Genomic DNA, 14,226 nt, shown 5'->3' on the forward strand with positions numbered 1-14,226 from the left:
GAAAGGAGGTTCTCAGCAAGTCAATTGTTCAAGTGATTCCCATTTACATGATGAGTAGTTTTCATATCCATTAGAAGATTTGCTAGGAGACTTAATCGTTATTGTGCTAAATTCTGGTGGAGTGCTCTTCAAAAAAAATGAAAAAGACTAGATAGATTAGTTGAAAGAAACTTCATAAAAGCGAGCTTGATGGAGAAATGGGTTACAGAGATATTAGTCGTTTCAACCAAGCTTTGCTAGCAAAGCACAAAAAATCTTGCAAAGTAAGCTTGACGGGGGAATGAGTTGCCCATATATTAGTCTTTTCAACCAAGTTATGCTAGCAAAGTATAGTTAGAGAATCTTGAGGAACCCAGATAGGAACTAATAAGAGAAAGGTACTTTAATTATGCTAACTTATTGAAGGCATCTCTAGAAGATAACTCGTGACCTAGAAAAGTATTCTATAGGAAATAGAACTTTTTGCTCAAGATCATAGATGGAAGATGAAAAATGATGCTCCCATTTCATCCATGGAGAAGAAAAGTGTAAATTATTATGAGTGAGTAATGAGGTTAGAGGTAAGAGGACGAAAGATCTTTTACACGAATGTGATGGTTGGAAGGTCAAGACGATAAAAGACAATTTTTATGTTTTTGTTATAATCATTCTCACGTCATCCTTCTCCCAAACAAGGATTATCTGTCTTCTTATAATCCTCTCCCCAAACAAGGATTGTCAGAATATATCATTTCCTTTTCATAATTCTCTCTTTTTCATAATCATTTCTTCCTTATTTCTTTCCTTCCTCCAAACCACTTCTTAAAATATTCTTATTATCCCAAAAACAAGCAATTAAATAATGAGATTATTTGGAGTAGAGAGGTTGAAGGTAAAATTATCTATCATCTAGCAACCATTAGCAATTCTTCCAAAAATGGATCCTCTTCCTCAAGTAAAGGAGAAAATTTTCTTATGGAAAATTAAGGTCATCCCGAAAGGAAAGATTTGTGTGTGGAAGATTATTAATAACTCAATTCCAACCCATGCCAATATTCAGAAGAGAGGAATCGATACTAAAACTTGTTATTTGTTTCACAGGAACTCAAAAGAGTGTTATACCCATGCTATGTGGTTGTGTAAGTTCTCTCAAAAAGTGTAGCATGAATACTTTGGGATCTTTTTTTATTCCTTTGGTGCTTGCCGGGAATAAAGGTCTACTTTGGATCTTTGGACATTGGACCCTAAACTAGTTGAGGGTTGAGGATATCTTTTGAAGATGGTTATTATTTCGCACAAATATTATCTTCTTAATTCGAGAGCTCGTGACAAGAATTAACAAATACTTTCCTTCCTCCTTAAGTGGTATCAATGTGTTTTCCAATTCAGTGATATTCGAGAACTCGAACCATGTGAGTCAGGAGAGGCAGTCTTCTCATCCGAGTGAATTTTGGAAGCTCAATGTTGACGCCTTTTGATGCAACAAAGGAAGAATTGGTGATTTAAGATGGGTTGTTTGTGACTCTCAAGAATCTCCTGTATGCGTTGGATATAGGCGATTTTAATATGGATGACCCATCAGAGCTTTGGAAGGAAAGGCTATCAGTTTTGGTCTATGTTCTCTTCTCTAACTTAGGAAAAGAGTCAATGTAACCCTTGGTTGTAGAATCTGATTATGCGGAGATCTTTAGTGCTCTAAGTGAGTCATTTATTGATATCTCATCTACGAAAAAGAATGATTTTTGCTTTTGTGTTATGTTTTAGATTTTACTCTTTTGTTATGTGTACTCGTCATAGTAACTTGATTGTTCATATTCTAACGTGTTGCAACTAAGTTTCTTTTCTTTCCTTCTCAAGAGATTAGTTTGTTTTCCTTTGACCTTAGCCCTTAAAGAGATTAAGAAAATAAAATAAATCTAAGCCACCTAAGAACAAAAAAAGAGAGCAAGTTCTGAAATTATTCCATTAAATCCACCAAAAAATAAGAAAAGAAAGAAAAAAAAAGGTAAAAAAGCATTCTTACACAACAATGGAGTGTGAAAGAGAAACATTGAGACCTTCCCCCTTCCCTTCAAAGCAAGGAACGAACCCCATCTTCCTCACACTTCCAAACCCTTTTTCCCCCAACATTCAATCCCCCATTTCTCCATTAATCTTCTTCTTCCTCTCCCCATTCCTACATTAATCCTCTTCTTCTTTCTAACCCAAATTTTGCAAAATGAGTCTCAAGCTTCTCACCATAATCTCCTTCCTTCTAACATCCACACTCCTCTCTTTTCTCTTCATCCAAACCAAATTAACCAAACCCATTTCCGCCATTAAACCCCTAATCAACTCCATCTACTTCCCCGACTCAAATCTCTCTTATCCCCTCTCTTTCGCCTACTTAATCTCCGCCTCCGCCGGCGACGCTCCCCGTCTCATCCGCCTTTTACCCGCCATCTACCATCCCGCTAACCACTACTTGATCCACATGGATCAGGGTGCCTCCGACTCAGACCACCGCCAAATCGCCGAGTTCGTGAGCCGGAATCCGGTTTTCAGGCGAGTTGGGAATGTTTGGATAGTGGGAAAACCGAGCTTGGTTACTTATAGAGGGCCGACTATGCTTGCTACCACTTTACATGCGATGTCGATTCTTTTGAGGACTTGCAAATGGGACTGGTTTATCAATTTGAGTGCCTCTGATTATCCTTTGCTTACTCAAGATGGTATGGTGAGTGAAATTGGATAATGTGTGGTTTTGAGGATCTGATGATAGTTTTTTTTTTTTTTTTTTTGGTGGATTTTTCTTTTCGTTTCTCTTTTTAATTCATTCATTCATTGGGGTTTGGAGGAAATTTTGTTTGATGATGATGGTGTTTATTCTTGTTGTTTTTTCAGATATGATTCATGCTTTCTCTGATTTGCCAAGAGATCTCAATTTCATTCAACATTCAAGTCGTCTGGGATGGAAGCTGTAAGATTTAATTTCTTTTCCCAACTTCCCCTAATTATATTGTTTAAATTTCATTTTACTACATAAACCCCTTCTGTTAATTTATTTTAGGTTCTAAATATTTATTCAGTAGTTCTTGAACTTTTGAGAAATAATTTTTAAAAAAATTAATGTTAAATTGCAAATTGAGGTTCTCGTAGAAAGTTAGAACTTTTGGCATAATTTAACTAGAAATTAATAAGGTGTCTTACATGGAAACCTAAAAGGGAATTACTGTAAATGAAAAAGTTTTTGAGAATTTACAAAATATTACCATATTTTGAATTACCAGACTAAAATGTTAGTCTTAATAGAGTTTTGAATTCCAAATTTGTAATGATAAATATATATCTGAAATTTGTTAATTCAGGAATAAAAGAGGGAAACCAATTATAATAGACCCAGGGCTTTACAGCATGAACAAATCAGAGATTTGGTGGGTTATTAAACAAAGAACTCTCCCCACTGCCTTCAAGCTTTTCACAGGTTTGTTAAGCATTCAATAGTTTCACTTTGATTCTTTGTACATATTAATTAGTAACCATGTGAGACTTCTGAAGGATCTTAAATAGAATTAAATTAGGATTATCATATTATAGGTAGCTCTACACAGGTTTATTAAGCATTAGATAGCTTATTATTAAATTTGATTCTCACTTATCCTCAAAATTTGTAATTTTTTATATATTTCTTCTAAGTTTGATTCCGGTTAGATATTAATTAGTAACCATGTGAAACTGCTGAAGGATCTTAAATAGAATTAAATTAGGATTATCATATTGTTGGGGAATAGGAGCATTTTAGTAACCACGTGACACTTTTGAAGGATCTTAAATACAATCATGGTTACTTTAGTTTCTGCACTCTCGATCTTCATTTAATTAGTAACAGATTTAAAATTTAGCTCTCAAAATTATTTTTTATTGAAATTGATTAGATGATAATAATAAACATTTTTAAAAAACATTTTGTTATACTTGATCCTAAAATATGTGCATATGTTTTCAAATATATAGTGAAAATCATACTAAGAAAAAAAGAGAGAGAAAAAATCAACCATTAGCAAATAGTGGGGAATAAATTTAAAAATTTCTTCAAAATAGCAGAACTAAAATTAGATATTTAAAATAGGACTAACAAATTTTTTAAAATAGGACTAACAAATTTTGAAGTACGAAGGGTTTTTTCTTTCTTTCTTTTTTGTTATATAAAAAACAAAATAATATTTTAATAATTAAATACTATATGGTTAGGAAACAGATGTGTGAGCTAATTAAATTATTATTTACCTTGGGACTTGATATTGCTTGTTTTGTACTTATCTCAATTATCCTTTTTATTATTATTATTATTGATTTTCAAATCTGGAATGAGCTTTCTGGAAAAGGATTACTTGACTTCCAATACCTAATTATCTTGATAGAAACTTTAGGCTTGCAGATTGACTGTAAAATAATTGTACTTTACTTTAACAATTATGAATGTCTTAATCATTTTATGTATATATATGCACGTTAACTAGTTAAGCAATCATTTGAGCCTATGATCTCTACTATGTAACTTATGCTAGAAGCCAAAATAAGCAGAGTTTAATGAACATTTACATGTCATTAATCTTGAAGCCAGAGGTTTGATCCCCACCCTACAAAGTGTCAAATGATTGGAAACAAATGTTAGAAAATTACAAAGATGAGAAAAGAAAATTGTAATTTTTGTTCCAAATTAGTGAGTCAAATTTAACCATAAACTTGAACTAATACATTTGCTAACTAAATTGAAAAGTTACTTATGATCTAACAAATATAGAAATCCAAACCTAAAAATTAACATTTGTTTATGGTGGGGGGAGGGGTGGGTGCATAAAAGTGGTTATAAGCAAAACTATATTAATATTATTTATTGTTTAGACTATCTTTGCAATTACATAATATTTTAAACTTCTTGTTACACATTAAGATTTGTTTAAAAGTGGTTGCTTGTGGTGGGTAGCAACCTGACCAAACCAAACAAAACAAGTCGTTTGGTGTGGAATTGGAATGTCATTTTCCACTTGGACCATAAGGTGTTTAGAGATTAGAGATGGGTGTAGGTAAAGTGGAATTATTATATGGATTTGGACATTCCATCACTCTTACCTACAACCCTGTGGTTCCCATATACATTTAATTTTCTTGTCGGTTCACTTCACACCATAAATGTCTCAAGTTAGGATGCTTAGTGATTCATTTGTATTAACACCCAAGGCTAAAATAAAAGGGTGAAAGTAAGATATATCATTGACCACAGGATATGTGGTTCAAGTCTCCAAATCTTGGTTGTACGAAAAAAGAACTAAAATTAAAAGGTTGTACACACATATAGGAAACAAAAATAAAACATCGACTCTTTTGGGCCTATAAACTTAGGTTGGAGCTAAAGGTCCTATCGTTACCATGAATATTGAAATGCCTTGAGATTATATGTTATCTGGCCCTTTGAATGACCAAGTATATGGACATAAGTTGTATCTGAATTTGTGTTTATATTAGTCAAATTATTTGCAATTTTGATTTCGAGTGTGCTATATAAACTCTCTAATTCTACTGGCGCCTCTTGAATCTGTAACTTGATGTTTTCTCTCGAATGATAAAATGCCCTCATCATGTGAATGTAGCTAACAATTATGAAGGTTTATAGTTCAACCCTCCAAAAAAAGTTAAAGATAAGATAACCACAAAAGTTTGTGAAGTAAAATAGTACATTAATCAACTATTTAAGTTGTTTGAGTTTCTTTTTGGCAGGTTCAGCTTGGACAATACTATCAAGATCTTTTGCTGAGTATTGCGTAGTGGGTTGGGACAATCTCCCAAGAACTCTTCTCCTTTACTACACCAACTTTGTTTCCTCTCCAGAGGGATACTTCCAGACCCTAATATGCAACTCTGATGAATACAGAAACACCACAGTCAACCATGATCTTCACTACATCACTTGGGATACACCACCCAAGCAACACCCCCGCTATCTCGGTCTCGCAAACTACAAGAAAATGGTCACGAGCAACCGTCCCTTTGCCCGAAAGTTCAAGGAGAACGATCGTGTTTTGGACAAAATCGATCGTGACATCCTCAAGAGACGCCATGGCCGATTTGCCTACGGTGGGTGGTGTTCAGGGAATGGGAGATTCGGTTCTGGGTCTTGCTCAGGTTTTGAAGCTGAGAACTATGGTGTTTTGAAGCCTGGACCAGGGTCTAGGAGGTTGAAGACTCTGCTCAATAGGATTCTTTCTGTTAGGTACTTCAGTAAGATGCAATGCAGGTAGATATCAAACTATTCTTTGGCTGGCATTAGTACTATATATATATGCATGAATAAAATCTCTATTTGGTTTTGTTTTGTTTGACTTTGTTAAAAAGAAGATAAAAAGGGAAGGAGAAAGAAATGACCACGTTTTGTATTTTTTCAATTTTGGTTCAATTCTTAGGGAAAATTATGCCCCAAAATGCCTCTCTTGGCTTGTTTAACTGTGGCGTTTATATTTTACAAAGTAATGACACCATTGAAGCTTTATCTGTTGATGGACCTTTTTTCTGTTTCCTTTAGCCTGGAAGCTACACAATTAGCAGCGGATTCTCAAATTTCTAAAAACAATAAGAAAAGTATTGTTGATAGCAAAATCCAAGCAATAAGATTTACATGACCTTCATCAATAGTAAATATTGCTGTGATGCTGTGTCACAGAACTTTCTAAATGGTAGAAGAAAGTCAAAACTTAGGAGAAAGACTCACCTTATGTTGACGTGTCATGTTCTATTTACCATGGAATTAGATTAGGGGTTTTCCTCATTCTTATAGAATTAGGATCTTATCTTCTTTATCTTTTTGGAAACAAGATGCTTGAAGATTGAATGAAACCATAATGATAGTTCAACATAAAGAAGCAACCTTTCACCAATTTTTTAGATGTTTTATTGTATGAAAATGATTTTTACTACTCAACAGATTTCGATCAAACGTAATTATCTGCAAATGATTAAACAAAAAACTATTGAAAATAGAGTGACAAATTTTAAACTTTTAAAAGTAAAATGAAATAGAATTAAAAAAAATGTTGTAATACAAATCACTAATTAAAGTATTTACATCTTCTTCACTTCTCCATTCCCCACCTAAAAGGAGATCCACATGAGAAGAAAAAAAGCACTTTGTGCTCCTCCATGTAAATCCCTAACTTTAACATGGAATGTGATATATCTTTTCTAGCTAAAAGCAATTAGACCCATAATTCATACATGGTCAAAACAATCCCATTCAACTTATCTTTTTAAAAACTACATGAAAGCAAATTTGGAATAATTAAGATGTACATAGACTATTCTACTTATATTTACATCACTACTTCTCAAGATCTAAAATGTTAACGTTGATATAAATATCAAGTTCTCAATTTTAAAATCTCTTATATATATATATACACACACATGGGAGGGATTGATAAACAGAACAAAAAGTGTAGGTTTAAAAACCAAGTTGATACATTAAAGAAAGGGTAGGAACTAAAATGTTTTGAGGATTGATCAAGTACAAATACCAAATTGCAAAGGCTTCTATCTTTTTTAAGATTTTTTTAAAAAAGGAAAGTTAGAACCTATTAGGCTTTTTGTAATTGGAGCAACGGTCAGTCAATGTGGTCGGCGGCGTATAGTCTAACTTAAGAGCTACGCTAAGTGCTCCCCATAAATGCTTCCCCAACGGTCTAATCTTCAAATTTATTCCCTTTTTTTTTCTTTCCTTTTAAGAAGTTTTTAGAGTTAAGTTATTTGAAAAGAAAGATATGTATAGTAAATAAGATGGTCGTCTTCAATTCTCTTTAAACATTTTTCTTTTAGATCTTAATTTGTTTAAATAAATATGTAATTGTAAAAAAAGGAAAAGGAAACTTAACTACGAGAATTGAATATAAGACTGCCAAATTCAAATTAAAATGATTATTTTTCATTAAAACCAAAGAATAAATTAGAGATAATAAACCCCAAAAGAAGAGGTTGTTAAGCTCACTGTGGTGGCCAAAAAAGAAAAAAAAAATAGTAAGCCCGATCGGCCATCAGATCATTTGATCGGAAAGAGAGGGCAAACGCCGGAAAAAATTAGCCGGAACGGATGGCATATCGCCACGAAACCGGGGATGGCGGAAGTAATAAAATCCAAATCCGAAGAGAAAAGCCTTAAACGGCACCGCATAGAACAAAAGCGAGGCTCCCAAACAAATGACCACAAATATTCCCGTGGCTCGAGGGTCCCTCCAATTAAACAACGCTTCCAAACGCTCCCCTTGAGCCGCCACGTCACCCAACAACACTTGGGCCCTACCTCCAAGTGCTCTCAGTCGGTCGTATCTCACCCGAATCTGGTCAGCAGATCGTGCGGACGGGAATCCATCGAACTCCTCATCCAGTTCGTCGGTGCTTACGAAGTCCACGTACGATAATCTGGGGTCCATGTTGTGGGAAGTCCGGTGACGGTAACGGAATCGAAAGGTCAGGATTAAGAAAGCGTACATGAAGAGAGTTGGGAGGATTAAGTTAGGGCATAAGACGACGGCGATTAAGAGAATGTGCATGAGGACGGTGGTTGGTGGGTGGACCCACGTGCGGATTTCGTCAAACCAACGTGCGATGGCGACGGCGCGTGAGAGACAACCGATAACACGGAACCAATTCGCTTTGCTTCTTCGCATGCTCCACACGTGTGTGTCTGAGTCGAGCATGTATTGAACCACTTCATGACCCATGGCTGGTTCGGACCGGGCTAGTCGGGTTGTAACGATTCTCATAGCGGTGTGGCGGAGGATGTCTTGTTGGGTTGGGCCCAACGGACGGATGTAATGCATTCTTGGAAGTATTGGGGTTGAATATGATTGGATTAAGCTTAGCCATGAGAAGGTGGAGAATCGGACGGCAATTTCAAGGTCTCCCATTTTCTTGGCGCCGGTAGGGAGTAACACCGTAAGGGAGTATGCTGTTGAGTACACCTGATTGATGTCGAGACTCGACAATCGGATTCGTACTTTTCCGACACGTAGGTCTTTTCCGGGCTGTTTTAAAACGCCGTCGTTTTCTTGGCGGGTGTATCTACCGTTGTCGAATACGCCGATGGTGAGGACGGTGCAAGGATCGTATACATCCCACGTGTACTGTTCGTTCCAGCGTGGATTGAACCGGTCCAGGATCGTGCGTGTTCGAACCCATTTCGGGCCGTATTTGGCTACCACGTAAGCGTCTATGGTGCCACGAGTACCATCTTTTGTTTTCACCGGGAGAAGATTACTAGCGCTGCGAATCCCGACTTCCAGGAGTCCGATTGGTGGCTTTGCTAATTGTTTCGCTGCGGCTCTGACATCGCTTGTCACGTGCGCTGCTTCGTCCAGCACGTGATACCCGCCTTCTAAGCAGATTCGGAGGTGGATTCTGCCAGTGTAAGGGCGGGTTTCGTCTCCGACTAAATTGAACCATCGTGACTTTGTGTCTGTCCGATCGTCGGTTCTCTTCTCGATGCTTGCCATGTGGATTTTCGCTTGGCCCACTGATTTTCCATTTGTCACGTCCTCTACCGTGACTACCAAAAACGGCTCAAACGGCTCGGCTGCTACAAATACCAAATCCTCGTTCCATGTGGGGTTAGCTGAGCCGACAGCAGTCCTTCCCGTTTTGAAAACTTGTGGACCAAGCTGACCTTTAACGTAAAGCTCGAGGTTTCGAGACTTAGGTTCGGAAGCCGAATCGAACTGCAAATCCTGGGTTTGGATGACCGTTAATCTCAGATACCACAGCTTCGGAGAGAGGTACACTTTGGCTCGGGTCTCCGGTATCATCCCGCCGGAGTCTGACTGCCAAGCCTCTTGAAACGCCTCGTCAGCCTGAGTTCCTAACCAGACAGCGAGCATGACGTCATTTCCCGGCGATTTATCAGATTCCAGAGAGTACCATTGCGGAGCTAGAGGACTGTCTGGCGGTACTCTTTTTGGAACTTCCTGCAGGTCAAACGATACTGTTCCTAAACAATTCTCCGCTTTCTGATCTTCGTTCTCTTTCTTTTCCTCAGCCCAAACAGATACTTCAAGAGATGTGGAGTTCAAACCTTCTTTGTCGAACGCGAATACTTGATCCCAATCTTTCTCGCTCTGGCTCTTCGTTTTGATACTGTGGGTTCCGATCACGAGCTTTGCGTACATGGAGGAGGATCCACCATCGGAGGATTCTCTTTTTGCCTTTACGACCCGAACGTAGAGAAACGGCATTCGATCAACAAGATCGTACGCCCTACGACTTCGATCAGAACGAAGCTCAAGATCATTGACGGATAAATCGGCAAGTTTCTCTGTTTCCGATTTCGCCTTCCGCATTTGCTTTGGCTTTTCCGTATGTGCAATTGGCGGATTCTCCACTTCTACGGGCTTCTCAGGTTCAACAGCCGGGGATTCCTCTGGTTTAGGATTTTCCGGTGGATTTTCGTTAGACTTTTCCTCTGCTTTTGGTTCTTCCTTCGGCTTCTCTTCTTCTTTCTTCTCCTCTTCCTTGACTTTCGATTCCTTTCCCTCCTGATTCTCAGGGGGTTTCTCCTCAGCTACTGGAGTAGTCTCGGGTTTCTGCTCAGATTCAGCAACAGCACCACCAGCAGGTGGATCTTCATCGACATAATAAACCTTGAGACCTAATTCTCCCTTAATCTGAGAGAACACACTACGTTTCTCTAAAGGATAATAAATAAGCGATTCCGATCCAGATTTGGAAAAAGAAGTTCCAGCGACCTTAACCTTACCAAGAAACGTGCTTCTTTTCCCCGTCTTCTTATCATTATACAAATTAACCTCCAAAATCTCGGAAGCCATAGCCTCCATGTCGTGAACAAGAAACTCGTGCTTCTCGTCCCATTGAGGATTGAGATCTCGAAATTTCGTCTTGGTACGTCGCCGCTGGCCTTCGAAATCGACAATCGCATAAGCACTGGCCGTTCCTTGGCCGTCCTTGGGCATCAAATTCTTGGCGTTACAGACCTCAACGAAGAGCTTTCGGCCGCAACTGTCCGCCATTTAAAACCAAGATCAAGATGTGAAGTGATTAGGATTGAAGAACAGTAGAGAAAGGAAGATAGATTTGAAGAATTTTGGTGAAAATGGAAAATGAAAATGGAGGATACTGAGTGGAGGAGGGATTTTAAAAGAAGAGAGTAAAGTTTGAGAGGAGCATGTACCACGTCATCAAGACACGTGGAAGAAAAATGAAGATTGTGGAGTCCACAAAGAGTCGTTACAATGGAATCGTACAAATTTCCCTTACATGTTACGCTCTCTCTCTCCCCCTCCTGCATTCACCGTGCCTTGGACTTGTTCAATTGAAATTTCGTGTTTTTAATTTTAATATTCCTTTTCGTTTTTTTTTTCTTATACAGTATGCATGACAGTTTACAGTCAAAATTGTTGATAATAAATACACCACCGTTTCTGCATCTATGCTATCTTTTATGTTCTTCTTTTCCCTCCCAGTTTCAAGTTGAAGAATAAGTATTCGTTTTTGGTGGTAAATATAGTAAGTAAATAAGTTTAATTAGGGAGGTTAATTAATTATTAGAATTTTAATTCCCCCAACCTCTCACTCACGCAGTTCCACTCTCAGTATTTAGATACGTGTTTAAATAAAAATAAAACCAATTAAAACTTAAAACCAAATCTGCGCAAACACACAGAATCATACACAAAACACTGATCGAAAAAAGGAATCTTTTCTTTTTTAAAAATCTAAGCTTCTTGTTTTTATTTTGATTTACAAGAAGATTTTTGTCAGATGTTTTCGTACAATAAAAGATTAATTTCCTAAAAGAATTAAATAATACAAGGGATATTCGCTTTCCTACCTGGTATAGAAAAGTTAATTTTATATTTTAAATATGTGGTAGAAAGGTAAAATGTAAATTATAGTTTTGTTTTTCCTTTACAAGAAAGGTAAGTGGTTTTGTAGTTTAGTGATTGGGTGGGGAAGTGAGGGATCTTTTTTTTTCTGCCCAAATGAACGTTGCACTGTTACGTCCGAGTCAGCGCCATCATGAATGGTGACACCTAATTAAATACACCTCGTCTCACTCTGCCTCTCACGTGTCTTCTTTTTTTATTATTCAAATAATAGCTGACTCACTGCACGTGCCTATCATTGTGCTTCTCCCTTTTTTGTGAACTTACATCAATAAATAAGACTCATACATGTATCATAAATACAAAAAACCACTCTTTTTTCTACTACACAACCCAAATACAAAAAAGATACCAAACAAAGGAATATCATATTCCCATCATAATTTTACTTGAAAAGAAAGATATCAACAAACTCTTCATCACTACAAGTTTGGTCATCTACATGTTTTTGTTTTTTAATTTTAATCCTAAATATATTTTTCTTTTTGTTTATTAATGCCAAACAAACATATTGATACATAGATATTCAAATCCTAAGGAAATTTGCTAAAACATTTAAGTCTAAGTATCTCTCGGTAGTTTAAAAACTTTTTGAAAGCTTTTACCAAGTGTAATGCTTTTCTTAAGGAAAACAAAAACTAGCCACCACCTTCGACTATTGTTGTCGATGGTCATTGTCCAATCTTTGACCACCGCCTCCAACAATCCTCGTCAATGACCTTTGACTATTATTTTTCAAGTGATTTTCGATGACCAATTTTCATCTATCATTTTCCCCACACTACAAGAAATCAGAAGAATTATGATGCTAGAAATTCCACGATGTACAAGAACCACACGTCGGAAAAAGGTGACCATGGTCATTTCAACTTCCACTTTCCTCGACGTGCCCCTGCCACACGTCGAAAAAAGTTTAAATAATAATTCAATATTTAAATTTTCTCTGATGTGTGGCAGGTAAACATTGAGGAAAGTGGAAATTTTTCGTTTCAACTTTCAATTTTCCTGACGTGCCCCTTGCCACACATCGAGGAAAGTTAATGACATTGTAAGTTTGAATAGTTGAAGTATTTGAGAGAAGTATAAAACTAATCTAATATATATTTATTTGTTAGGGTTTCTAACGAGATGGACAATAGTTGGGCTCTATTTATAGAGAAATTTCATGGGTTTTAGGTGGGTTTGGGTCCCTCTGCTTGTTGGGCTTGGGTCCATTTTCTTGGCAGACTCGAGCTTCCTTGTTTGGCCTCATTTTTCATCAGGGTCTTGAATTAGGTTCGGTATGGAAAAACTTTGACTACCCAAATCCAATCAAATTATAATCATCACAATTTTGCTGTGATGATATTGTAGAATTTAATTGTTCGAAATTTCTTGCTCAACAACTATTTATAAAAAAATTATTAAACAATACATAATACATATTTTTTTTATAACAATTTCAATTTAGATTTTATATAATCCTCTAAAATTGTCAATTTGAATACAGATCTTCATCATATCCCTAAAATAATGGAAAAGATAAATTCAATATTTTTGAATTCTTTTTATTCCAAAATATTATTAAATTATACATAATACATATTTTTAATAACAATTTGAATTTAAAATTTTTATCATCCTCTAAAATCGTGTTAGTTACGATTATCCACTTATTTTGGCCACTTATTTTGGTTGATTTTTATTTTAAAATAATTATTTTCTTTTGCCAATTGTATAGAATAATTATTTTGAGACGTGTTTTTTTGGTAACATTAATAGGTTTATTTTCATTAGACATTTTCTTTTAACACGTGATTCTTATAAATGAATTTCAGTCTATTCTAGAATGGATTACATCATATACAACAAAATTCATAAATACAATGTAATTACCCAATATCATCTAAACGACAATACCATATCACACATAGCTCAACCTTTTCTTGTTTCATATGATTTTTGTTTTCGTCTTCTATCTTCTTTCGTCTTTTCTTCCTTAGTAGTCTTGACCTATGTTATAAAAGAAAATTTATAGCAAAAATCCATAAAAACGTTATAGCTATCAAATGTTATATATAGTTTCCTTCTTTCTCTTTTTATTATCTATCAATCCTTCATTTTGTTCACTTGTCTCTTTTGTCCAAGAATTAGATTCTTCATTTACTGATGTCTCACATGAGATATAACCATGTAAATAGCAAAATAGTAAATAACAATCTGAAAAATAGCAAATCCTGAAAATATTAAGATTTATAGCAAAACCGTCAACTGTAAACTTTTTTTTTCATACCCAATTATACCCATTTATATAGATCAATTCACTTGTTACAAATACATTGTATTT

The 14,226-nt window shown here is 36.1% G+C and overlaps 2 protein-coding genes across 2 annotated transcripts; one reads left to right on the plus strand and one right to left on the minus strand.

The window, feature by feature from the left end:
- Positions 1-1,975: 1,975 nt before the first annotated feature.
- Positions 1,976-6,513, plus strand: LOC101220369 (beta-glucuronosyltransferase GlcAT14A). Its single transcript, XM_004144603.3, has 4 exons — positions 1,976-2,690; positions 2,863-2,938; positions 3,327-3,442; positions 5,737-6,513. The coding sequence occupies exons 1-4, from the start codon at positions 2,198-2,200 to the stop codon at positions 6,255-6,257; spliced, it is 1,206 nt and encodes a 401-aa protein (XP_004144651.1). The 5' UTR covers positions 1,976-2,197; the 3' UTR covers positions 6,258-6,513.
- A 1,395-nt stretch (positions 6,514-7,908) lies between these two features.
- On the minus strand, positions 7,909-11,128 carry LOC101220129 (FT-interacting protein 7). The gene has a single exon (XM_004144602.3). It carries the CDS (start codon positions 11,022-11,024, stop codon positions 8,040-8,042), a length of 2,985 nt encoding a protein of 994 aa, XP_004144650.1. The 5' UTR covers positions 11,025-11,128; the 3' UTR covers positions 7,909-8,039.
- Positions 11,129-14,226: the final 3,098 nt, after the last annotated feature.

This window comes from Cucumis sativus, chromosome 4, assembly GCF_000004075.3.
Source record: "Cucumis sativus cultivar 9930 chromosome 4, Cucumber_9930_V3, whole genome shotgun sequence".
Classification (NCBI taxonomy): domain Eukaryota; kingdom Viridiplantae; phylum Streptophyta; class Magnoliopsida; order Cucurbitales; family Cucurbitaceae; genus Cucumis; species Cucumis sativus.

Bases quoted from the DNA above. Each gene is read 5' to 3' on its own strand.
- LOC101220129 (XM_004144602.3), bottom strand. From the start codon at position 11,024: ATGGCGGACAGTTGCGGCCGAAAGCTCTTCGTTGAGGTCTGTAACGCC.
- LOC101220369 (XM_004144603.3), top strand. From the start codon at position 2,198: ATGAGTCTCAAGCTTCTCACCATAATCTCCTTCCTTCTAACATCCACA. The intron at 2,691-2,862 runs GTATGGTGAGTG...TTGTTTTTTCAG, and splicing joins TCCTTTGCTTACTCAAGATG to ATATGATTCATGCTTTCTCT. The intron at 2,939-3,326 runs GTAAGATTTAAT...TTGTTAATTCAG, and splicing joins AGTCGTCTGGGATGGAAGCT to GAATAAAAGAGGGAAACCAA.